Genomic DNA, 26,798 nt, shown 5'->3' with positions numbered 1-26,798 from the left:
AAGCCTAAGTTTTCTGGAGAAGGACAGCGCGACACACAACACGGCGCGTCCTTCGCGCCAAGGGCCCTGTCCCCTGTCACCTCACCCACTCGCCGTGCCGTTCCCACTCAGCTTTCTCAGTTTTAAAACGTCTTTGAATCGTGTCCCTTTTCTTCAGAACACTGGTCTGTGTGCTTGTTCTGAGGGCGACAGAAGAGCGAGTGACTCGGGGTCTTTGGGGGGCGGTTGGCTCATTCCGCTGCTTCCCCGTCACAAGGCAGGTCCCACTGGGGCAGAGGCCCAGCTGGAGGGAGCCACCGGGGTGCTGTGGGCAGCAGGGCCCAGCCCCTGGCAGGCTCATGGACTCCAGTGCACGGCTGGCAGTGGGGGAGGTGGGTGAGCGTGCAAAGCACCCACACAGGCCCCGAAGCGCCTGTGAGAGCACGGCCCGTGTCTAACCTGCTGCGGCTGGCACGTGGTAAGCACTCCGCAGTGCCACCACTGTTACTGTTCACTCTCTCCTGAAACCTGAGCTGAAAGCGCCCCTCCTCCCCGCGGAGCAGCTTGGACCCTTCTGGGCTGCTCCCTGACCCTCCCCGGCTAAGAGCAGCGACCCAGCTGAGCATCTGTGTCCGCGAAGTGGGCGCGGGGCCAGCCAGCACTTCCACTCGCCCGGCACTCAGTCCGCACACAACACGTCTGCTGCCTTGACTCGGAGAGTCCCCACGATCAGGGTTCCAATCAGTCTCCAGAGGCTGCCTGATGAGGCTCCAGGGAGGAGGGGCCCTCCGCTGGCCCCTGAGCAGAGTCAGCCCGCTGAGCTCTCTGCAAGCGCTGGAGCGGGCGGGGGGGGGGGGGGGGGGGGGGTTTGNGGGGGGGGGGATGGGCAGCGGGGAGCTTCCCGTTCGCCAATGTTCTGCCTGGAAACTCACTGGAAACTTCAGCAACAGGAAAGGATTAAAACTGAATGGCTCCATGAAACTCAGATTTACACTCAGGCAATTGGGAGAATGTGGCATCTCAGGTGCAGACCCACAGTAGGTCTTCAGTGAGTAACTGCCGAGGAAGTTTGCAGAAAGAAAACGGGGCTCCGGGCTGCTGCTGATAGCCCCGCGCAGAGGCACGAAGTCCTTCCCCAGCGACTCCAGGCCCGCAGGCTGCCTGCGCAGGCCGCTTCGCTCCCGCTCCCCGCAGGCGGGCTCTGACGCGGGAGTGGGGGAGTGTGGGGGAGGGCACTGGGCATCCCAGCAGGTGGGGAGCCACCACTAGGAAGGAGTGGGGCTGCCCACCGCCCAGGACGCGGAATCCCGCCCAAAACTGTTACAAGGAGGGGTGGGGGGAGCGGAAGAATCAAGGAAACCGGAGAGGACACGGGAGCCCTGGTTTCTCTGACTTTTTCTCTGTCCCCGCAGGAGCTGGGCCTCGGACGCCAGGCCCTTCCCTCCAAGAGCCCGGACAGCGCCCAAGCGCCCGCCCCCTCCTCCCGTGGGGAGGAAGTGGCAGGAGCGCCCAGGCTCCCCCCACCCGCAGCTGGAGCAGCGGCGCCGACGGTGATTCATTCACTGAGTGGGGGTGGAGGAGACCCAGCCCGGAGCAGACCGATCGCGCGCGGCCACAGTCTAGGCTCAGGGCTCCGCGGGACCAGAACCCAGGGTGCTGCGAGGATCCGCCCGGCAGCGCCTTCACTGGGACAGACGGGGTCCGCCCTGCGGGCCGTCAGGAAACCGTCTTCGCGCTGCGCCCAGCACCGCGCAGGGCAGGAGATGGGCCGGTGTTGGAGGGACCCAGAGAAGGAACGCTGGACACTGGAGCGACTGGTGTGAGTGCAGGCACGCGGGCAGCACCTCACCTGCCGGGAAAGAGCCAGGTGCCGCCTCTCCAGGTGGGGGATCCCTTTGTCCACACGCCCCAGGAGCCTCGCCCCAGGTCCAGGGCTCAGGCACGCAGAACCGCCCAGGGTGATGCTCCGCCCCTTCCTGGCTGTTTTTCCTGAAGACTTCTGGGCAGCGAGGGTGACAGACGGCGAGGAGGCTGCCCACTCCAGGGGGCAGATGGACAGGTGATGGAGAGGGTGGCTCCCCTGTCCCCCATCCTGAGAAGCCACCACTGATAGGAGATCTAGGTCGCTAGACGTGGTCGCCGCAGAGCAGTGCGGGCCTCCCCCTCCTGCGTGCATGTGTGCCTGGGGACGCAGTGGCCCGGCAGGGACCGGAGCGCATGGCCCCAGGGGTCTGCGTGTGGCCAGGGGCTGAAGGGCACAGGCCATGCGAGCTCTGGCAGGCCTCTGGGTCCTCAGCCTCCTCCTCTGTGGCTACCTGTGCTGGGCCCAAAGCCGAGAGGAGAACCAGGAAGCTGAACACAGACCACAGCCCAGCCCCTCCATCAGCTCCCAGCCGCATCTCATCTTCATCCTTGCTGATGACCAGGGGTTTAGGGATGTAGGCTACCACGGCTCGGAGATCCGGACCCCCACTCTGGACAGGCTCGCTGCTGAAGGGGTGAAGCTGGAGAACTACTACGTCCAGCCTATCTGCACACCGTCCAGGAGTCAGCTTATCACCGGGAAGTAAGTGCTGTTGCCTCCTGTGTTTACTCCTTAGAGAAACCTTAAGCCTTGACTAAGATCTGGCTCCTGACTTAGGGGAGTAGCAGAATGTGGGGAACAACCGAATGAATGCAAATGAATGCACGTGTGAATGAATGGACCAAGGAACGCAGAAATGGGTGAGTGAGTGCGGTGTTGTGTCAGGGTGGGCCGGCGACCCTGCCTACCCAGGCCCTAGTCCAGCGCCTGCTCTCACCCTCCCACCCACCCACCTGGCTGCCCTGAAGTGGTCTCCTTTCCCAGGTCCAGTTTGGCTTGACAGGCTCAGACTGAGTGTCCCATGTCACACTGGAATTCATAGTCACCATCAGTGGCAGGAAAGGCAGACCAACATTTTTCTGTGATTCTTGGTGTCTAGAACTGAATGATCAAAGCCACAGGCCATCACAGAGGGAGGGGACCGAGGAACGGAAGGCCCGGCAAACTCTGATCGGCCTTTGATAGGACATCTCTTCTGGGAATCTAACGAAGGCCACGGTCAATGACCAAAGCAGTTCTCAAAATGCAAGGAAATTCGCTGTAACGGCTCAATGGGAGTCCAGCTTCCTGTGGGTTTTCTCTGCTCCTCTTGTGCCTGGGGGTTTTCTGAGTAACTAACTCCAAGAAAAGTAAGATTACTAGGACGCTTAAGAAAAGTTTTGCTATCGTCCTAAGTGATGTGGAGCAGAGGCACCCTGAGGCCCGGGGCCAGGGGTCAGGCCGCCACTAGACAGGGCGGAGGAAGGACTCCAGGCTCCCGCGTGTCTTGGGACGTCGGTTTCAGTGAAGTTGTTCTTGGGACTGGGCCCCACAAGAGCAGCCAGTGCCCACTGGAAAAATAAAGACCGTTTGGTAGGCGTCCCTGTCTCGCAGACACTCCTGCTTCACAGCGTGGTTTCCACTGCTCAGCCAATGGCCAGGATTCAGCATTACTGCCAGAAAAGAAAGAAAAACAACACCCTTCCTCTCTGGAGCAAGAGGAAGAAGTCCCACTGCACTACAGACTCATGTTAAAGGTTAACTGTGCCAGAGGGTCAGCGACATTGGAAGTTTTTAAAGAAGCAGATTGTTGGCGAGCAAGTGGCGAGTCCCCCTGGCGACCTGGAGGTCAAGTTCTCTTGTCGAATACCAGCCAGTCACATCTGGCTTATGAAATACATCTGTCGTGAAGACTCACTGAACCTCTTCGGCTAACCACAGAATTTACATTTACTCAGACAGCCAACGGTGCCTGAACAATATGTGACTGAATGCTGAGAATTTATCTTTCTGGCTTTTTACCACTCAAAACTTAGTTCCCACTGTTATCCTGCACTGACAAACTATTGGGTTGGCCAGAAAGTTCGTTCGGTGTTCCTGTAAGCTGGCTCTGTGAGTTGTAAGTTGTCTTTAACTTCATTCAAAGAAATGTTGAGATTGTACTGTGACCACTGCCACACCACATGCATTTAAAAAAAACTTACCAAAATGGGTGAATTTTTGTGCAGCCGTTTTAATACTGAAGATGGAAGAAGATACACAACATTCTCGGCATAGTATGCCTTATTACATCAAGTAAGCTAAAAACACAACTGAAACGCAAAAAAAGGTCTGTGGAGAGGGTACTGGGACTCATTGAACGTGTCAGATGTGGTTTGTGAAGTTTCGTGCTGGAGATTTCTTACTGGTCAAGGACGCTCCACGGTGGGGCAAACCAGTTGAAGTTGATAGCGATCTAATCAAAACATTAATCGAGACAAATCAATGTTCTACCATACTATATTGTTCTACCAAAATATCCAAATCAATAGTTACTGGGGAAAATGAAAACGATGTCTTTTATTTCATGGGAAAAACTAAACGGACTATCTGCCCAGCCCACTCCCTAGGTTTTTTTCCTAAAGTTTACATGGAACAGAAAAGCAGCTAGAAAAAATTCCTGGTGCTCCTCTGAGGTCGGAGGTTGACTCGCCCGTCTTTTCAGTGTAGCCGAGCCTCTCCTGGTGAGACGCGTCCCACTGAAGTCGCTTCACAGCGCAGCAAACAGTGCGCCCGGGGGTGACTGGGGTTTCTGTCTGAAGTGGACAGACCTTGCACTTGACAAACTGCTGGACTTCCCTATAAAGGATGGAACAGACACGTGGGAAAGGGAGTGGTTCCGGAACCCAGTGCTGGGCCTCGCACAGCATTGGTGATGCAGAGCCCAGAGAACGCCCTCACTTGTCCTCTCCATGGGGACGTGTCTGTGTATTTTGGAACATTAAAAAAAGAAGAAGAAGGATCAGCAGCCATGAAAACCTAAACGGGCTAGATTATTTTAAAGGAAAAACTAGATCACATGAAATAGGAGATGACTCAAAGAAAGGGTGTGAAAGGTTGAAGGTGAGCCGCTTTTGATACCGTTAACGAAACAACCCCCCCTTCGTGTCTCGCTGGGGTCCACATGAAGACCCGCCCCTCTTGCTGCGCAGACCGAAAGCAAGTCCCAGGACCCAAGTGACGCTCGCCCGGCAACACTGAGGTCGTCAGCCTGTCTGACACAAGCCCTCGTCGTGAGCCCATCCCTCTGTGGGGCCTCAAGGGCACACAAGGGCACCCCAATCTCCGCACAGTGGTTCTCACCTGCACGTGTACAAAACGCATCAGCCAGGATGCTAGTTACAAACCAGATTTCCGGGCCCAGCCGTGATGCCACTTGCAGGCTCTGGGGCTGGGCCTGGAAATCGTCGGTCATTTAACAAGCGTATCAGGTTATTCTAACAACACCATGAATCCAAACGGAGATCATTTGTGTTAGGTGGTAGCACCTACTGAGCAGTTCCTGTGTCCATGGATGATGCGTTGGGTGTCATTGCGTCTTCAGAACAACGTGAGGCACCGCTGTTGTCACCCGTTTATACGGATGTGGCAGCAGATTCCAAGGGAGGTGGCGAAGCAGGGGTTCCCCATGCCCGGCTTTGAGAAACAGCACCCTCATAACCTAAGTTGGGCTGACGGAGAAAGCGGCGGCTTGTGCTGGATTTATCTCGTGTCTTCATCTGAAAAACTGTAAAAAAGTAGCAAAGGCTTCAAAAGAGAATTTTAAGTTTTGCAAAATTTAGACACATTTAATGCAGACATTTTAGCAGAGAAGATTGGCAATCTGAACTGAATGTATATCTTGGGCAATAGTTTTGTTTTAACTATTTCGTTATTAGCTTTCCCACTTGAAATACCATGGTGATCGCTTTTAACAAAAGCAAAGGTGACCCAAATAATGTGTATTTACAATAGGACATGCTATAAATTCATTTAGTCTTAAAGCAACTCCTGCGTCTCCCAACTCCTGACACCTTGGATTAATTTTGCTGGTGGCTGAACTTTGCATCAGTGAAATTATAGAGAAGGTGCTCTCAGGTCTGGCTTCTCTCTCTCAACATTGTGTTTGTAAACTGTCTCCGCGTTGTTGCCTGTAGACACACCTCACTTTCACTTCCGAACGGTGTGGCTTGGTACTGACACACTATGGCTTGTGTGTGCCGTCTCCTGCTGGCTGGTGTGGACTGTTTCCAGTGCTGGGCCCCGACAAACAGTGTGACCCCAAACATGCTTACACTTGTGTTTGGATGAACATGTGTGTGCGCTTCCTTGACTATCTGTCAGGAAGTGGGTTGCTGGGTGACAGGGGTATACGTGTGCAGTCTTTGTAGACAAGGCCGTTGGTCACTGAAGGTGGCCCAGCTGCCCACACTGTCACCAGCACACGTGAGAGTCCCGTCAGCGGCACACCTGCCAGCCTTGGCCATGTCGCTTGCACTTCGTCATTCTGGCTGTGCGCTGGTGTGCCCTGTGGTTTAACACTGCACTTCCCTAGCGACTAAGGGATGTGAGCGTCTTTTCCTGCTCGTGTGGATTATTTGGAAAGGCCCCTTTACGAGGCGTCTGTTCTCCCCCCAGGTCCGCGGTTGTCAGCCAGCATGCCTCAAGAATGTTTAAGACGCGCAGAGCCTGATTACTTCGTTCGGGGCACCGACCTCTTTTCCCCCCCGGGGTGTCCAGCCCACAGTCCTCGGGCCTGTGTGGTCCAGGATGGCTGTGAGTGTGGCTCCACACAAAACTGTAAATTTACTTGAAAACTTTTTCTGCTCATCAGTTTTTGTTCATGTTTGTGCACTCAATGTGTGGCCCAAGGCAATTCTTCCAGCATGGTCTAGAGACATCAAAATTTGGACACCCTTGAGTCAAATACAAAAATGACCGCAGCCAACACAGCAAGAGCTGCTGGGAGTGAATGACTCAAACTTATCCCTATTTTTTGACAGAATTCGCTAGGGTAACCTTTTGGTGTATGTATTTCCGAATTGTATTTCTCCTTTGTTACCCTTTTATACTCATTTAGTTATCAGGAAAACTGAATCTGATTTTGAAGTTTTTTTATTGTACCCATTTTCGTCGGATTGGCACAAAATGTGTGTTTCGGTGTGCTACAGAATTTAGTCTTTTGTTCCTGTGTGCCCGGCGACACTGCTCCTCGCCGGCCCGTGGTCAGCGTGCACAGGGTCCGCTCCTTCACCGGACGCGGGCTCCGCAGCGCCTCCCCCTGTCTGAGCTGGCTTTTCCACTCTCTTACCAGTCTTTCCTGATGGCCAGAAGGTTTTCATTTTCTTGCAGTTTTATTTATAGCCTTTCTCCCTTTATGTCCTATTTAAAATATCTCTGATGAAACCAAGTTCATGACAATGGTCTTTTTTTCTAAAAGTTGCATCATTTCAGTTTTATATTTCCACCTATAATTCATCTGGATTAAGTTCCAGTGTGGTATAAGTCGGAGTTCAAGCCTGTGTTTTCCCATGTGTACGTCCATTTGACCCCCCACTATTGGTGAAAGAGGCGTACTTCCTCCACTTCCCTGAGTACGACCTTCCTCGCGTGTGTGGCGAGTGTGCGTGCAGGGTCTGTGCCTGGCTCCGTGCTGTTCCACTGGTCTCCCCCTCTGTCTGCTGCTGTGCTGATACCACGGTCTCTTCACTGATGCCTGGAAAGTGAGCTGTTCCCTTGCTCACCTTCAGAAGTGCCTTGAGAGAAGGGGAGGCATGGACCTACAGGGAACACAGGTCGAAAGATACGGGAGATGTGAGGCCGATCTCTCCTGAATGACCCTACTTTCTCAGGGAAACAGTGAGTGAGGTCACTGGCTGAGAATGAGGATGCGAGCTTTGAGGGCAGCGAGGGGAAGTCCTGCTCGAGAACAGCGGGCAGCGTGGCAGGCTGGCACTTCTGCGGAAACACTGGGCAGCGGTGCCAGGCCCCCGCCACCCGTGGCCCCAAGTTCAGGGTCATTGTATTCATTTTTCTCACACTGGGTTCAGGTGTGTGTGCAGAGGACGCCCACTGAAGAGGTGGACGGCGCCAGCTTTGGGGTTTGCCAAATGAACAGAGGGGGTCACGGACTCTAGTTTTGGCCAGGAAAAGGGACCAAAGGGTCTGTGTCCTCTAGAAAGGGCCAGAGTCCAGGGGACCACTGTCTGGATGGGGCTGAAGTGAGGACGCAACAATGGCCTTGGATGCTGAAACAGACAGACGGTGGTCGTGAAGACGTGGACCCCGGGGCTCAGAAGTGTATAGGCAGGTGCAGATTTGGAAATGGCAGCCGAGGTGCCCTGGTGAGAGGAGCAGCCATCTCTGGCAGATCCCGTCCCTCGGGACAGAGAGAAGCCGTGCAGCGAGGTCCGTGAGCCACCTGGCACCGTCTGTGGCAGGTGGCGGCAGGTGGCGGCAGGTGAAGGACGCCAACAGTGCAGCTGGGAGGAAGGGACAGGGCCTCCTTGTCTGGAAGTGCCAGTGAGGAGCCAAGAGGAGTGTCCCTGCTCTGTGGCCGGGGGGCAGCAGACCAGCACTGGGCAGACAGGGTGCAGGTGGCCAGCCATCAGCCGGAGCGGGAATGGGGAGGGAATGTCCAGGAAAGACACGGGTCCTCTGGATGTTGCCAACAACAGACTTTCCTGGCAGGAAGCTCTCTGGCAACAGCAAGGGGGTTGTGGGGGAGCAGGGCTGAGTCAGAGTGGGGCAGGACAGAGACAGGTCCGAATCTGAGGGACGGGGGTCAGGAAGGTGGGACTCGTGGCAAAGGCTCAACTAAATGGGCTGAGGGGCACAGTGGGGTTTTCCCAAATGGTCCCCTAGGAGATGGCAACGACAGCCTCTTTCTGGAGACAGGCCTCCTGACTGCCTGTCACTGACTCCTGCGGCTGCACGGTGTGTGGCAGGGCACACAGTCAGGGGCTCTGGGGACGGCATGGGCCAGGACAAGAGGCACTACGTGGGTCTGTTCTGTGGACTGCAGGGCGCTCCACAGTCAGGGGGTGCATGCCTTTCCCTGGAGTTCACGAAGCACAGCTTTTAGATGCGAAGGTATCGATTAAAAATCACCTAGTGTCGAAACCCTGACAGCCACGGCGGTCTCTCTGCCACTGTCACAGGAACAGGGCGGACTGTCCCATCCCAGGCCTGCGCACCCACACCTGGCCACACACAGTGAGCCTCCAGGCCGGCACACTGCCTCCCGTCCGCATCCGAGGCCTGGCTCTCAGTGGTGTTGCCCAGGTTGCACTCAGTAAATGTCAGTTACTACCGATTCACTTATTGCATCCACAAATATTTAGTTAGTACATAAACACTTAGAAAAATGCAAGTGTTATTGTTAGACGTTTAGGAGGAATGGGAGGGTTTTCCGAGCCTTACTGTGACTTTGGAAAATCAGCTCGAAGACTGGCACAAGTTCGTGTGGATTAGACCCAAAAGAAGCTGGTCTAGTTGATGTGAGTGACAGTCACCTGCCCTCTCATTTACATGGGCATTGGTGCACACCTGGGAGAGGCGAGGGGCCTGGGCCACACCTGCCCCAGGGCCGAGCGGAGCTGCCGTGTCCCTGACGGGGCGGGTGTCTGTCTCTCAGCCCCTGCTCTGCCCCACCCCCCGTGTGCTGCCCACGTCAGCGTACCTTGACCTCCCTTTCCTCGGGTCTCTCCGGTAATTCGCCTCGCCCGCCTGGCGTAGACTCGGAAACAGAGGCGGCGTGCTCTCGTGTGTTAAAGAAACAGCTGAGACTCTGCGAAGAGGATGGGAAGGAGCAAGGCTTTGCGTGGAGGGGCAGGTCAGCGCACACAAGAGGCACCTAGGCAGCGTTACAGCAGACGACTGGTTTCTGAGAGGCCAGCGCCTGGCTCTCCAGCCCTCGGGGGAACGCTCGTGGCATTTTAGAAACAACGCAAATGTAGAAGGCCCAGCGCTATTTTCAGCCAGGGGACCATGGGTGGACCGCTGCCCGGCACAGCTGCTGTGAGCCCGAGCCCCACCCCCCAGCAAAACCGGGGCCCCAGACAGGCCTGCGGAAGGGTAGGATCTCTGTCCTTGGGAGACGGGTGTGGGGCTCACAGCAGCTCGACCCCTACTCGAAATGGGGTGACGGAAGGCATTTCAGTCTTTGTTTGAAACGCAGAGCTTCCTAGGTATTTTGTTTAAGGCAGAATTTGAAATAACCATTTCATTCATTTTCTTTGACAAGCCCTGAAATTCCATATCCTCATAATGGATGAAACCATACGCAAATAATATGAATTGTGGATTTATGTTTCATAAACCTAAAATCGTGTCCTACTTCATACTCCGTCCAAATTGTATTTTTTAAGATCAAAAGATGCTACTATGGAAACATCATGTCTTAACTGCAAGGAAAAGTATTAATCCTAAGGACGACGTCTTACGTGCTGGGAAGTGGGGAGAGACCACTGTTGCGTGGGGAGGCGTGGGATGGGCCTCATTGGAATTCTAAGGGGCTGCTGGCCCTGGGAAACCGTGGGCCTCCCTTCTGGCCGCCTTCAGTGGTGACGTGTTCAGTTGCAGCTTTGCTGAGAAAGCCATTCAAGTCCAGAGCGGTGAAGCCAGCAAGAGCCACAGCGCTTACTCAGCGCCTGCTGGAGGGCTTCCCGTACCCTCGAAACACGCCTCTCTGACTCATGCGTCTTGAGGCAGTTTCTTCACACGTAGGTCCTGCATTTGTGACATCACTGACCTTATTGCTCCTGCTAGTTTCTGAATCTTTTCTCCAGACACTTTATCTTCACTTCCCTGTATTAACATTCCACACTGTGAAAATCCTTTTTTTTTTAAGATTTTATTTATTTATCTTTAGAGGGGAAGGGAAGGAGGGAGGGAAAGAAATATCAATGTATGGTTGCCTCTCGTGCACCCCTTGCTGGGAACTGCATCCCCTGCTGGGAACTGGCCTGCAACCCAGGCATGTGCCCTAACTGGGAATTGAACTGTGATCCTCTGGTTCACAGGCCCGCGCTCAATCCACTGAGCTACACCAGCCAGGGCTGAAAATCCTTTTGTATGCCACTTCTGAACCCATTTGGGGTTTTACAGTTACTAAAGTTTTTAAGTATATTTTATTGATTATGCTATTACAGTTATCCCAATTTTCCCCTTTAGCCCCATTCCTCCCTGAACCCCATCACCTAATTCCCCCCATTTAGTTCATGTCCATGGGTCATGCATGTAAGCTCTTTGGCTTCTCCATTTCCTGTACTATTCTTAACCTCCCCCTGCCCATTGAACATGTACTTATCATTTGTGCTTCTTATTCCCTGTACCTTTTCCCCCATGACCCCCCTCCCCACTGATGACCCTCCGTGTGATGCCCATTTCTGTGATTCTCTTCCTATTCTAGTTGTTTGCTTAGCTTTTGTTTTTAGGTTCAGTTGTTGATAGTAGTGAGTTTGTTGTCATTTCACTGTTCATAGCTTTTGATTTTGTATTTCTTAGGTAAATCCCTTTAACATTTTATATAAAAAGGGCTTAGGTCAATCCCTTTAACTTGACCTTATCTGAGAAGCACTTTATCTGCCCTTCCATCCTAAATGACACCTTTGCTGGATAGAGCAATCTTGGGTGTATGTAGGTCTTCACCTTTCATGACTTGGAATACTTCTTCCCAGGCCCTTCTTGCCTGCAAGGTGTCTTTTGAGAAATCAAAAGACATGTCATGCTGGAAGGGGCAGCTGACAGTCTGATGGGAACTCCTCTGTAAGTAACTGTCTCCTCTTGCTGCTTTTAAGATTCTCTCCTTATCTTTAATCTTGGGTAACTTAATTATGATGTGCCTTGGTGTGTTCCTCCTTGGGTCCAATTTCATTGGGACTTTTTGGGCTTCCTGGACTTCTTGGAAGTCCATTTCTTTCACCAGAATGGGGAAGTTCTCGTTCATTATTTGTTCAAATACATTTTCAATTTCTTGCTCTTCCTCTTCTCCTTCTGGCACCCCTATGATTCGGATGTTGGGATGTTTAAAGTTGTCCCTGAGGTCCCTAAGACTCTAGTTTTTTTTCATTCTTGTTTATTCATTCTGTTCTGGTTGGATGTTTATTTCTTCCTTTTGCTTCAAATCATTAGTTTGAGTCCCAGTTTTCTTCCCTTCACATTTTGCTTCATTTCACTTTGTGTGGCCTTCATTTCTTCCTCCATTTTGCAACTGAGCTCAGTCATTTCTCTGAGCGTCCTGATCACCAGTGTTTTGAACTCTGCCTCTGATAGGTTGTCTCCCTCCTCTTTGCTAAGTTCTTATTCTGGAGTTTCGATCTGCTCTCTCATTCGGGCCATATTTCTTTATCTAGGCGAACCTGTCATGCTGGAAGGGGCAGAACCTTAGGTACTTGCCAGGGCGGGGCAACCCTCCTTGCCGCGTTGTGGTGCTGCCTGGGGGGAGGGGTCAGAGAGGGAGCGGTGCTGCTTGCTGGCTCTGCTCTGGCCCCACCTTCCCTCACTTCCCACAAGTGGACTGTGCCCTTTCAGATGCCAGCTCTCAGGTGGGTGGGTTTGTGTATGTCCCAGGGCCCCGTGGGTCTCTCCCACAGACTCTCCTGTGAGGCTGGGAGTTTCTCCCACTGCCACAACCCCCCCAGATTTTTACAGGCAGAGATTTTGAGTCTTCAGTTTCCTGCACTGCAACCCTGGGCTCCACGGTCTGTCTCACTCCAGTTGTTCTTCCAGGCTTATGATCACGCAAATGCGGCACCTACTGGTCCACCACCTTGCCGTGCGGGTCCTCTCTGTCCACCCAGCTGCCCGTCACCACCCCTCCTACCAGTCTGGATGACTGTTTCTTTAACTCCTTGCTTGTTAGACTCCCATGCAGTTTGAATTTCTGGCAGTTGATTGTTCTTTTTGTTTTTAAATTGGTTGTTATCCTTCTTTTAGTTGTGCTGTTTCAACCTATGCCTCCATCTTGGTCAGATTCCTACAGTTACTAAAATTGAAAATGTTTTTAGCTCTATTTTCCCCCTTAATTAATTAGTATGCATTTTCACTAAGTCAATCTGGGGCTACATCTATGTGGCTAACACCTGGGGCCCGGGTGCTGTTCAAAATTCAAATCATTACCCGGCCCTTTCACTGCACCAGGGTCTGCACTGAACCCACAGAACCAAATAGAAGCGACACATTTAGAAGACAGACACTCGCCTCGCAACTTTAATGGTAACAGAAGACGCTAACGGAATGTGCTTGGTTTATGTCCTCCTTAGAAAGCATATGAACTCTGAACTATGAAGGGTTGATGACATGTGATTACCAGAAAAGAGACACATAAGCTGTGTCCAAGCTCCCTGAGTTCCAGGAGAGAAGGCTGGCCTTCGAAGCCCAGTGTCACAAGCGCTGGCCCCACCCTGTCCCCAGAGTCCCAGGGACTAAATGGGACAGAACGTGCAGCTCAGCCGAACTCTGTCTCCAACAAGCCTGTTAAACTGTCACTTGCCAAAGTAGCAGAGAACGTTGTTCCGAGGAGAGAGACTGTTACTTTATTGCTGGACACATAGTGGACACTCGATAAGTTGCAGCTGTTACGGCTGATTCTTAGCTTTGAATCCAGACGTCAGTGCACACCAAGTCCCAGTGTCAAGGCCGTTTCTGGCACAGGCACCCCCCTAACGGTGCGGCCCTGCCCCTGAGGGCTGATGCGGACCACCGAGATCCTGCCTGCTTCCTTCCTGAGCCGAATCCAAGCTGGAATTTCAGAGGAGTGTAAGGAACAGGCCTCTCCCACGAGGGCCAGTCCACAGGGGCGTCTCCCACCCATTTCCCAGCCCTCTGTCGCCCTCTAGTGACTGCTGTCAGCACAACCTCACCTGCTCCACCCTCCACGGAAGCTCCGGGGACCTGGGGTAGGAGGCCTGAGGAACCGCGAGCAGGATGGAGAGGCCGCAGTGCGGTGAGTTACAGGCCATATTTTGAACATTAGCACAAACGTGAAAAAATGTAATGCAGCCATTGATGACTCCTAAAAATCACAGGTATCAGAATACTGTGATGTGTGGCCTCAACGTCAAAAAGAGAAAAGCCTGAATTATAGAAGCAAGACCAGTTAACCGATTACGGTGCCCCGATTTAAAAAAACAATACTGTACTTGAGTAGGGGATGGAGGCTACTGAGCAGGTCCTTTACAGGATCAGAGGTGGTTACCATCAACCTTAAATTCGCTGAGAAGAACCACGCCCAACTGTCTTCTGGCCTGCCCGCATTGGGGGAAGTTACCAGGGTACTAGATTTGGGTTTCAGCAACGTTTTTGGAAAAGACAGCCCTTTAAAATAAAGCAAGAAGTCGGGCCGCATGGTGAGTAAACCTGGACGAGCCACTGGGTAAGCAAGCAGCGCTCCCGGAGGGCCAGTTGTCCCGTCACGCTTCAGAAGGCTTTGCTCTGAGTTAGTGCTGCCCCCTCAGCACCTTGACACGTGGTGCAGACACCTATTTACCAAAATTCACAGGGAGGAGCAATTAACACGGTGCGTGACAAAATCAAGCACCTTCTAGGCTTTGAATCACAAATTAGACTGGAAACCTGGCGTAAGAAAAAATAATGACTTAGGGTCTGGCTGCTGGCACACTGCCCAGTGTGACAAGCTGCCAGCTCTTTGGAGCTAAGTCCCGGTGGAGTGCAGAGGTCAGTCAGTCGGGCAGGGGAGAGCCTGTGAGGTCCACACTGTGTCCAAGTGCCAGATTTCAACAGGGACACAGCACACTGCAGTGCATGTCCAGGGGCAGAGTGGTGGCTCATGTCCCCAGCGTGGTGGCTCTCACGGTGTCTGACTAATCCCGAGAGAAGTCAAGAGGGCCGGGAAGACAGCCGACCCCACGCTGCTGCATTCTTTCCTGCGGGCTGCCACCTGGGATGGCAGCTCCCTGTCCCTCGTGGGGGGCTTGGGGTGGGCGACGGAGCAGAGGCCGGCGAAGACCTCTTCACGCCTCACTTCCTGGTACTCAGTGCCACCATGCTATCGCGCCCGCCCACGGGGCATCCTGAGGAGGCCACAGAGAAGGAGAAGGACCCTCGCCCGGGGAGCCAGAGGAAGGACCACCAGCACCGGGCTGTGCACGCAGTCCCGTCTGCCTCTGCGCCAGACACGGAGTGTCCTCAGAAGGGCAGACCTAGTGTGCGCCTTCCCTAGCTTCACCCACGGGCCTTCCTCCTCCAGGATGGAAGTCGAGCAGGAAGGACAGAGAGGGCCTCGGGTCATCACTGTCTCTTCACTTCTAGCCAGAGGAAAGTGCCACAGAGGAGGCCACACGTTCTGTACAGCTGGACGTGAAGAGACACAGAGGTGCTGGCCAAGTCCCAGTCGTGTCCCCGAAGCCAGAGGGGCCGAGGGACAGCCATGTCTACACTGGGGCCAGCACGGTGGTGCAGCAAGGCCTAGACGGTGTCACTGTTAGCACCTTGTCGATAGATGTGCAGGGCGACCGTGAGGACAATGGCTTTTCAGGGACAACTGCAGAATTACTTGCGCATTCCATCCGCTTTCCCACGGTCCAGCATGGCCTCTGAGGCAGACATCCGCACCAGGAGCAACACTCTTGATGGGACCAAATGGGTGTTCCCATGAATGTGGCACTTGGATGTCTTTTTTAATTAATTAACTGGCTTGGTAAAATTGGTCCCATATTGGTAATTAATCTGAGTAGCAGAAGCTAATTCTTTGAGACGTATTCCTCTACATTTCATTTTTATGTAGCTTTATACAACAGAAAATGAAAGCTTTTCCTCAGCATTGCTCTCTCCTTGGAAATAATCCTCCGTAAAGACTTGGCATGTATCTTTTTCCCCTCTGTCTCACTCTGTGCAGCCTCGCACACACGTTCATTATTTCACTCAGCAAGTACCCGTTGATGTCGGCAGGCAGGTGGGGCCTCGGGACCTCTCCATACCTCCCTACTCGGTCCATGATGGGAGCACGAAGAACCCATTTCTCGCCTTGTCATGAGGACCAGATCGGTAACACGTACGAGAAAAGCCTCTAATCACCAAACTTGAACCGAGCACAGGAACGGCGTGATTCCGGGTTCTAGGACCACGGCGGGGAAAGCTGCCAGTTACTGAATGTCCCTCCCTACCACACGCCGAGTGTTTGTCCGGAGTCACAAGCACCCGCTGTGTGTCATTACGGATGGGGACACTGAGGGTCAGAGGAGTTAGGCACAGCACAAAGTCACACCCAGGCCTGCCTGACCCCAGAACCATACCCTTAACCCAGACCCCAAATTCCGCCCCAAACTCCCTCTCATTTAGCCAAAGAGGCTTGAACTCAGTTAAGCAGAAGCTGCCCTAAAAATCTCTCTTCTGTCAGGAGCAACTGCCAAACCTTCCCACTGTTGGTTCTGAACTTTCCAAAGGGCAGCCATTCTGCTCAGGAGGAGACAGAAACACAGAGCCGACCATTCTTCCGGCACAGCTGCGCCCTTGAACTTTCGCGGTGTTTGCACCCACAGGTGTTACCAATTTGTCAGGTACCTGTGAAAAGCCAGTGGTTTTCCCCGTGAATGTTTTGGATCCTGACCGGGACGAAACATAGTAACAGTAACGACACCTCCTGACTGGGTGCTAAAAGGGATTGTGACCGAGCTCACTTCTGTGGGGATCTGTCACATCCCCCTGCCTGTGATAACTGGGCGTTGGTGGCCCACTGGCCAGCAGGGCAGGTGCCCCGAACACCCCCCTCGGCCTCCCCGGAAGCACGGCTGGAAGGGGCTCACAGCTGCCGCGCCATCAGCGGGACGTTTAAAAATGAGCTGAGCTGCTCACCCGAGCCATCTGTGACACACCGGCCCTTTGGGTTACATCCGTCTGGGAAAGAATTTTTTAATCGTGTATTGCTCTGTGGAATTTGATTCCAATAATATTTTCACATTTACTCTGGCACTGTCTATAACCTTCGTTTTCTCAGTATTTCTGTATTTTCTAGTGAAAACATCTTTCTGAACTTCCGTAATAACCACAGAATCAGCAGCTTTTAAAATGTCATGAGCTAACTAGGCACGTCCTGGCCCATCCTGAAAAGTCATACACTTCCGTGATAGCCATTCTGTGGGGAAACAAACCCACGGCAAAATACCCCTGGGAGAAGAGCAACCCAGAAATCCACGCTCACTTAATTTTAATGTGCAGAAAGTGTTACCAACTTTCTTAAACTATTTCGTGAGTGTAATTTTTTTAAGTAGACACTGTGGGAAACATGGAAGAACTCACTGCCTGCTGTTTTGGGGAAAATGTAACCTTTCCACGGCACAATATTTCCTCTAACGTCGTTTCCGACACTACGCGCCTGAAACTAATACAATACCAGCTGTCAAGTGTGGCTGAAAATCTACAAAGTTAAAGTGGTGTTTCAACAGTGATGTGAGTCAGAAACCTTCTTTCTCTCGACAGATCTAGCAGGCTGAGGACTAATTATAATATTTTTGACAGTCAAACAGGAGATTTCTGTATAATTTTGGCATGTGTTTTAGAACTTCAGAATTAGCTTGAAATAAATTTCAGGAAATATTTTAGGAGCTAACGTGATTCCTTAGATGAACAGTAATAAGAACTTTAAAAACCAATACTCTGAAATTTATATGCTTTCCTTTATCATGTTCGTTTTCTGTGTCATATAATTACCTAAAACACTCGAGATTATTCCAGTAAGTTATGTTACAAGAACTTAAAAATGCTGTGAGTCGGCAGAGAAATCTTAGCTTCCGAAGTGCTGCTGACGTCAGGTGCGTCGCAGACGTGAACCACGACGCGGGTCGGGTCGGACCCGGTTAACAGCAGGGACTGGCCGGGCGCTGTTCGGGGTGGAGTTTCCGCCCGGACACGTGGCTGCGGGAGGGCCGCGGCGGTGTGGCGGGCGCCCCCTTCCGGCACTGACCGCTCTCTGCTCTCCTGCCGAGGTACCAGATCCACACGGGACTGCAGCACTCCGTCATCCGGCCCGCGCAGCCCAGCTGCCTGCCCCTGGACAGCGCCACCCTGCCCCAGAAGCTGAAGGAGCTGGGCTACTCCACACACATGGTGGGCAAGTGGCACCTGGGGTTTTACCGGAGAGAGTGCCTGCCCACCCGTCGGGGCTTCGACACCTTCTTCGGCTCCCTCCTGGGAAGCGGAGACTACTACACCCACTACAAATGCGACGGCCCCGGGGTGTGCGGCTACGACCTGTATGAAAACGACCGTGCGGCCTGGGGCCACGACAGGGGCGTGTACTCCACACACATGTACACGCAGAGGGCGCAGCAAATCCTGGCTTCCCGGGACCCCCGGAAGCCGCTGTTTCTGTACCTCGCCTACCAGGCTGTCCACTCCCCACTGCAAGCCCCCAGCAGGTACCTGGAGCGCTACAGGTCCATCGCGAACCTGAACAGACGCAGGTACGCCGCCATGCTCTCCTGCCTGGACGAGGCGGTCCGCAACGTGACCTTGGCTCTGAAGGCACACGGCTTCTATAACAACAGCATCCTCATCTACTCCTCGGACAACGGCGGCCAGCCCACGGCCGGAGGGAACAACTGGCCCCTCAGGGGCAGCAAAGGGACCTACTGGGAAGGGGGCATCCGCGCCGTGGGCTTCGTGCACAGCCCCCTTCTGAAGAACCGGGGCACAGTGTGCAAGGAGCTCGTGCACATCACCGACTGGTACCCCACGCTGATCGCGCTGGCCGAGGGACAGATTGACGAGGACGTGCACCTGGACGGCTACGACATCTGGGAGACCCTCAGCGAAGGCCTGCGTTCGCCCCGGGAGGACATTCTGCACAACATCGACCCCATCTACACCAAGGCGAGGCACGGCTCCCGGGCGGCGGGCTACGGGATCTGGGACACGGCCATCCAGTCGGCCATCAGGGTGCGACACTGGAAGCTGCTCACCGGGAACCCCGGCTACAGCGACTGGGTGCCCCCTCAGGCCTTCAGCAACCTGGGCCCCAACCGCTGGCACAACGAACGGGTCACCTTGCCCACTGGCCAGAGCGTGTGGCTCTTCAACATCACGGCCGACCCCTACGAGAGAGTGGATCTCTCCGGCAGGTACCCCGGCGTCGTCAGGCAGCTGCTGCGCCGGCTGTCCCGCTTCAACAAGACCGCAGTGCCCGTCAGGTACCCGCCTGGAGACCCCCGGAGCAACCCTCAGCTCCGTGGGGGAGTCTGGGGGCCCTGGTACAAAGAGGGAAGCGAGAGAAAGAAGCCCCGAGCACACAAGGCCAAGGGGAAGCAGAAGAAAAGGAAGATGAAGAGCAGGCCACAGGACGCACGCGCGGGCCCCCAGTGTGGTCGAGGGGCTCCCCGGGGGTGAGGCCAGCGTCCGGCTGCTGCTCCACGTGACCAGTCCGCAGTCGGCTACCTGCTTGCTACCCACACGCCCACGGCCACTGCTCACGCGGGCCACCTGCCGCCACCTGGGAGCCCTCTGTTCTCGGAGCCGCCCTCCAGGGAGGTCTGCTTCCTGCGCCCCTTCATAGCAGACACCACGGGGTTCAACCTCGGGGGGTTGAACTTGGTCAGCAGGGACAGAGCTCCCAGGGCCCCTCACCTGCCCGCAGTGGCCACGCTCACTGGGCAGCCGCGGTGGGGCAGCCTGAATGAAACGGCCCTTGAGGACAGTCACAGGCAGATTCACCTTCAAGCCTCAAGAACCACACGTTCCCAGTGAATTTTGGGTGCTGACTACTCTCCTCTCCGTGTCCGCTCCTCTCCGGGTGCTGCAGACTCTCTCCTGCGAGCGGCCTGCCCGTCACGCGGACGGGGACAGCCCGTGAGAAAGTCTCCCACGCAGCCAAAGCGCAAATGTCATCGTTTGCTGAACACCTTCCTCGAGGACGATTCGGCACAAACCACATACTTCATTTTACAGAAAATACACTGATTATTCTGTTTTTATAAAATTCCATACAAGTGACTTTAATTATTTTTATTTCCTGCAAACCATTAGAAGTTCATTTCGTATCTTCACGATCACCAAGCACTGTGGTACTGTAAATGACTGTTACACTGTGTGAGTTCATAGAATATAGAAAAATTGTGCAGAAAAAATGGTAATTATTGTTGTTCAGTCATTAGTTTGAATGTATTCCATTCAAATCACTGAGGAAGTCTGAACAGTGTTGAGAGACACCTTTATTGTTTCTACCATAAACATCTTATTTATGTATCTTAATTACCAAGATGATTTATTTTATGGCACCATCAAATTCACTGGGGCTTTTCTGATCTATCGTCAAGATAATATATTATTCATCTTAACAAATAAAAGTCTGTACAAGTAGGCAACTGAGGTTGATTTGCTAACAACAGAGTAACATGGACTTTTACAAGTAGGTATTTCCTCCTGGCTACTGAATGGAGAAAAATGTTCTCGCTAATAAAACGTGTATGACGACCTTGCCCTTACACACAGGGACACGGGAGGGAGACAACTGGACTAGTTCAGGTCCAGTGTGACTGGCACCGCAAACTCCAGGAGGAGGGTCTGAGCAGCGAGGTCTGTGGTGAAGGGTGGGCAGCGTGGCGTGGCTCCTGCAGCCCTGCAGTCTCCTCTGAAGGACCCTCTCCTGACACACAGGCCACCGGAAAGATCACGAGAGCTACACGTGTGACGCTGAAGTGCCGGCGGCTGAGGTGCACGGGGTGGGCTGGTGCCAACGTCAGACACACAGAGACCAGACCACCCAGGGCGCCCCCCCACAGTTTACACAGACCAACGGGAGGGTCCGTACCCGTTACTGAGTTACTTTGAACCAAATGAACCAAATGATTAAAATCTCCACTTTAAATACTTCTTTTGCAATATATATTTCCATCTCACCATGTAGGATTCAGTATGCTTTCCTGAGATTGTCTGTTGCCAACTGTAGGGTTAAGTGCATCTGAACAACCAAAGGCAGGTTGTCGGTGCTCTCTGTCCTGAACCACGGCACAGGAAATAGTGGGGGACTCACCATAAAGGGTGTCTTACCGTCCAAGCTGTTGCATTACGAAAGAGTTCTGAGGAAATGTTGAGGAAATGTTGAGTTAAACAAAGTGGAAGAGGTGGCTTTAATGCAGGTTTCCTTATGATTTTAAAATCCTGGTTTTCCCTTCAAATCTCTAATAGAGGGAACTTTTTATTGTCTCCCTACTTTATTTCAGCCTAAAACCCTTGTCTATAGCACTTTGCACAGGACTAGGCAGAATGTAAAACAGACTTTGAAAGTTGCTAGTTAAATACAAAACCGTCTAGAAATCCCTAGCAAGACAAAAAAAGGAGCAAAGAGGCAAATTAGGACGATGAAAATTAACTCACGTGTGAACCCGGGGGTCTGCTGTAACATGGTATGATTTTACGTTCTCCATCAGTGGCTGTAACTCTGCCAATGAAAATAAAGGGACTCACACTTTTCTACCTGGAGTCGAATGTCATTCGTTGTTTGAAGAGCAGTGGCCACCTGTGTGTGCACTGGGCAGGCAGGGACTTAAGGGGAATCTGGCCTTGCCCCGCAGCGGGGAAAATCTACTATAGTCATCGTGTGTAAACCGTGAACAAAAACGTTTCCGTCACTGGGTGTCACAAGGGGTCTGGGAGGAAAACGCCCTAATCGGTGATCACTGTCAAGATCGGGCTCCAGTTCACAGGGGTCCCCCTCTGGACGGCGGTCCTCAGCTGCGTGTCCAGAGCCACCCGGGGCGCTTTTCTGTGGAAACGTCGCTCCTACGTCCCTGACCCTCTAGTGGGAACAGAAGAAACCCCACAGCTGAAACAGCATCACAGTGGCTTGGCCAGAAAATAATCTGTAAACACGGTTCCATGTCCTGGAGGAGAAAGAACACGCGTGTTATCAAATGAAAACCAGCCAGAACTCTTGGTGCCCCGAGGCCGTGAGCGCGGCCACAGCAGCCTGCCGGGCCCACCCCAGAGCTCGGCCCACCTGTTCTTACGCACTCTTTCCTCACTCTCCAAACACGGAGCGACTGTCACGGCCTCGGGGGCCGGGCCTTTTTTAAAAATCTGAAGTATGAAGGACACACCTCCCGCCGACAGCTGAACGAGCACACAGCTGACACAGTTCTGCCCTTGGTGTCCGGGTACGTGAGCCTGGCACCGGGATCTAGGCCTTCCGCATTCTTTGCACAGGATTCCCGAGCACACAGATCGTGAGCGTGTTGGTAGCGATCAGAATACGTGTTGTTGGCAGGAACAGCCTAGCTTACCCGAAGTAGCAAGCAAAACTCTTAGGTCATAAATGAATGACTTCATTGTTTCCCCTTGCGAATTACTGTGAATTCATTCAACAAACAGTTATTAAATGCTACTACGGTGTTGTGGGTGCTTGGGACACACTGGGGGACAAAACGCAGGCCATGCAGTGGCCACGTCGGGCAGCTGTAACTACCAGACTCGACCACTGAGGACCAGCAGCCCAGGCTAAGGGGGCGCTCAGTCAGCGCTCAGTCAGTGTGTCCATCCATGCCCCGTCTATGACGATCCACCAGGAACGGCGCCCGGTGGGGGTGGTGGCAGAACATGGGCCAGGGCCCCCTCAGGTGGCTGCATTCTCCGGGGAGACACAGCCATAAACCACAGGACCACCCCCCTCCCCCCTCTTCCCTGCTTGGTCTCCCTCCGTAGTGAGATACAGCGTTCCGTGTTCTACTTCCATGTCGCTTGTCTCCTCCCACCAGGTGCTTTTTAGAAAAGTGACTTACTCTGCTCTGTTTAGACGTCTGTTAACAAACAGTATGTAAAACTATGCCCAGCTCATTGTCATCAGCATCCAATATTTATTTTCTGAATGAATAAGTAAAATAATCACGTATGTCCTTGTGTTCACCTACATTTTCTTGTGTCTCTACTTCCCATTTCCTGTATAGGGATTTCACTGCTGAAAATAGAACTAACCATGCTTATACCTTTCCTCATAATAGTAGCAATGATGCGAAATACAGAAATTTCCAGCACATAGAAAAACAACTGTAATGCGTATTTAAATGAACAAACAATATGTTACAGCCATGCCGAGCAAAAACCATGCTGAACGGAAAATGGATTTTACTGTATTACCTAACAGAGCAAAACGATTATTCTAACACTACTTTGAATATTACAGAACACAGTCAGTGAGAGTTTTCAGAAAGGAGAGGAACGCTGGACTTGTGAACAATTTTGCAGCAAGCTGTGAAGAGGAAATATAAGGCAAATGCGCCACTGTGATTGTTGTTGTGGGGTAATGAGGCCCGCGGACTGCGCCCCACACCCGTGGGCGCTGTATCACAGAGCTGCCCAGGGTGGCGGAGCAGGACTCCTCTTCCCGACAGATGTGACCCCGGCCTCAGTGAAGCCCTTCACCTCTCTGTGAAGCCCGTGGCCTCACGTGATGGCGGGACAGCGGCTGAGCTCAGGACACTGGACGTCCCTAGGAGTCAGGGGATGTGGCTGTGTTTCCCGTCCTTCCGTTCGCATCTCTGGTCTGAGCCTCCCTCCTCAAGCCTGCCGCAGTCCTGTGACAGTCTTTGTCAACCGGCTGAGGCGGTTGGGGATAAAATGAATCCCGACAAATGAAAACCAGCAAGAGAACAAAAGGCATCAGGATGCTGGCGTGTTCACTCTATAGAAATTTTTCAGCGGAGAATTACTAGGGGGCAGCATCTAGCTCGCAAATCAAATGAAAGTGAAATTTGGTTTTCAAAATAAAAATCCCAACACCATTTTTTTCCAGTAGGACTTGATCTCTCTGGACGCAACACCGCCAGAATCACAGGTCCTCCAGCCTCACCAGTTCTGAACGGCAGGGAATGCTTTCCACCGGTGTCCTAAATCCGAGCAACTCCGAGGAAGAACTGTTCTATCACTCAAGTTAGAAAGACGCCTGGTTCCATTTAGTATCTGAAACTATTTCCATGTCATCACCAGAGCCGCCCCCCCCCCCCCAGAGGCTCCTTTCCACGGAGCCAGGGTGCAGCTCATCAGCCCAGAGCCCCTTCTGTCCCTAACACGTGCTTCTCTGTGGTCAGGTGCCCTGACTGGAATGACGAGTCTGTGGCCCCGAGGAGGCGGGGGTCACAGCATCAACACCCACACTGATTTCTGCTATACATCTAACTTCCCTGCACACACTCAGGGGCTCGGGACATGCCCCCCAACGCGAGCAGCCTTGGCCCGGCCGCGTTGAGAGACGGGCACAGAACAGCAGGAGCTGCCCTTCCTGGAGGGCACGAGTGGGAAAGTGGTGCACGCCCCGTGCAGTGCCCCGCACACACTCAGAAGCAGTGCCGTGCCAAAGCCGCTCCAATTCCACTGCTTCACTCCTTAAAGCAGAACAAATGCACCCCAAGGATTCCTGAAGAAAGATCTGGCACGTCCATGTCTCCCGCAGTTTGCTCTGATGGGGGAATCCCCCACCGTGGCTACGTCCGGCCGGGAGCGGGGACCGAGAAGGGAGCGTTCAGTCCCTCAGGCCTGGCGTCTCTGTGTCCAGTACCGAGGGCCCCAGGCAGGCAAGGGGAAGTCAAGGCCGAGTCGCCCCCCTACCGTCAGCCACCAGAGGGCGCACAGGCAGCCGGAAAGAACGCAGGCTACAGGGAGGGTGGGCCCTTCAGGGAAAGCTTTCTCCCCGGGCTTCAGTAGCGTGAAAAGAACACCTTCTAAGTGGCACCAGCCTCTGTCACGGAAACAGATGTCATAAAAAGGCACATATCACCTTGAGCAGTGGCTCTGTAGCTGTATTAATATTTTGAATCCGGGCTTTCATCACCACAAACCATGAAGAAAATAAGAATCAAAACCTTTGCTTCATCCGTCAGTCAAATGCATACATAATGCATGTTTACATTATTTTTCTCTCTGTACAGCGAATGCAAGCCACGTTTTTTAAAAAGCCCCTATTTTTACAGGGTGTGGCCTCATTTAATCATGGCAGGTGTGACTAGGAGAGAAGTAGTTGCCAAAAGATGGCAAAGTTCACCCACACCGAAGAGAAGTTAGAGCACCCCCCAGGGAGTGAAGCCAGAGCCTGCCCCCCCCGCCCCCCGTGCCCTCTCAGGCACCTCCTGCACAGCAGGGACCCCAGGGCTCGGAGCTGACTCGCACAGACCTGCGCCTCTGAGAAGGCACGGGGACCGCAGTGCGGTTTACAAGGCCAGCACTGAAAGTGGCCCCGACGGGACGTGTTTCTGCGTCCCCTCTTGTTCCGCAGTGTCTCAAAGCTTCTAGCTCCATCTTCGCCTCTGTCACTCGGGAAACGTGACACTGTCTCCAACGGTGACCATTCTGTCATGAAACGTAATCATTTCAGTGTCCTGACAGCTGCTGGCATCCTGTATCGATCTGTAAATATCGGCAAACTCTTTTACAACATACACACACACGTGTATACATAAGAGTTTGTGATATATAGGTACACAAAGGGTGCTGGCAAATGCTATATATGTGCTCATATATTTATTCATGTATTTAAACACATAGGTGCTTCTGTATTTAGGGGGGGCACGTAAGTAGCTCACAGGCATGTCGCACTGTGGCCAGGCTCCACTTCAGGCCCTTTCTGCAGGCTCACTAATTCTCCCAACAGCCCTGTGCAGGACTGCTGCCGCCACCCCACCCCCGGCGAAGTGAAAACCGAGCGAATGGCCCATGTCACACACACTGTGGGTGGCGGGCAGGACGAAGCCCAGACGGTCCAGGCTCGACGACACTGCTCACTCCTTTCCGAGGACACAGTAGGGTCACCATTTCCTGTCTGAATGCGGAGTGGACTTGGGGGCAGGCAGCTGTCAGCCAACGCACAAACGCCCTGAGCGGAGGCCCAGAGGAGGGCGTGGCGCGCGTGAGAAGCCCACGCAGCCCAGGGAGGGGCGCACACTGGTCTGCGAAAGTGCGTCCGGCCCGTCCAGCTCGTCAGGGTGCAGCAGACGTTTCGTCATGCCCCGTGGGAACTGCAGACCCGAGAGTCCCCAGAAATTTCCTGTGTGGGGATCTGCACCTGTTCAAACGCCCACCTGTCCGATTCAGCCCCCCCCTTTTTCCTTACTAATCCCCCTGCCCTTCCAGCCTGAATCCACCCCCTCCCATCTTCGCTCCTGCAGAACATCTGTGGGCACCTGTCATGGGCGAGCAAGTGTTTCCGGTCACGGACCCGCCACTCCCGCCTCGGCTGTGAGTCTCTAGTGAATATGTATCTGTCACTGGATTAAAAACTATGTTGCAACCATCTTCTCCTTTCTGTAACCTGTAGAATGCTGTCCAATGGTTTGCACACAGAATAAGTATTTGTTAGATAATTATTAGCAGTAATAATGTGCTATCTTGGCTCTTCCAGATTTGGGTGTCTCTGCACCGGTAACTGTCTTCCCTTTGTACTCACAGGGGCCCAAAACTCACCTTCTCCATTCTTTCAGGTGGGTGTGGAGGGACACATTCCGCTAAAGAAACTCGCTCGACTTTAAACCTTCTGGAGGAGACTCTTGTGATACAGAAAGCTCTTGCTTCGGAGTGTGGTCCTGGCACGGCTAATCCTTCAGTTATTCATGGTTTTGTCCTGATAATCAGCATAAAATTGTTTACTTTTGTAAAGAACTAAAAGACATTTAATAAATATTTAACAGGTAAATAAGTGATGTTAAATTGATGGCCTTAAAACTATTCAATTACCAGATTTCTTATTATTAGGTTAATAACTAGTGAGCTGTCTAATATCAAAGACAGTTATTATATTTTACTTTAATGGAGTATTACCGGAAAATGGTTCAATTCTGATCAGGAGTGTTAAACATTTCTCAGCTTATTTTATTGGCTCCAAAACATACAGGTCAAAGTTCTGAAGGAATTATTTCAAAACCACATCTAGGGATAATCTGAAAACTAAGCCACAAAAAAGAAAATCACTATAAAGAAAAAAAAAAGTAAAAACTGGTCAGTGTGTTATGTCTAATTACTCTGT

The 26,798-nt window shown here is 52.8% G+C and overlaps 1 protein-coding gene across 1 annotated transcript; it reads left to right on the top strand.

Annotated features, from left to right (window-relative positions):
- Positions 1–1,195: 1,195 nt before the first annotated feature.
- On the top strand, positions 1,196–22,137 carry ARSJ (arylsulfatase family member J). The gene is made up of 2 exons (XM_037036307.1): positions 1,196–2,545; positions 17,785–22,137. The coding sequence occupies exons 1-2, from the start codon at positions 2,244–2,246 to the stop codon at positions 19,181–19,183; spliced, it is 1,701 nt and encodes a 566-aa protein (XP_036892202.1). The 5' UTR covers positions 1,196–2,243; the 3' UTR covers positions 19,184–22,137.
- The last annotated feature ends 4,661 nt before the right edge of the window (positions 22,138–26,798 follow it).

Source organism: Sturnira hondurensis, unplaced genomic scaffold (assembly GCF_014824575.4).
Source record: "Sturnira hondurensis isolate 20B ecotype Veracruz unplaced genomic scaffold, ASM1482457v3 Scaffold0022766, whole genome shotgun sequence".
In the NCBI taxonomy this organism is placed as follows: domain Eukaryota; kingdom Metazoa; phylum Chordata; class Mammalia; order Chiroptera; family Phyllostomidae; genus Sturnira; species Sturnira hondurensis.
Note: the sequence above shows the minus strand (reverse complement) of the source record. Positions and strands in the feature narration are given on the sequence as shown.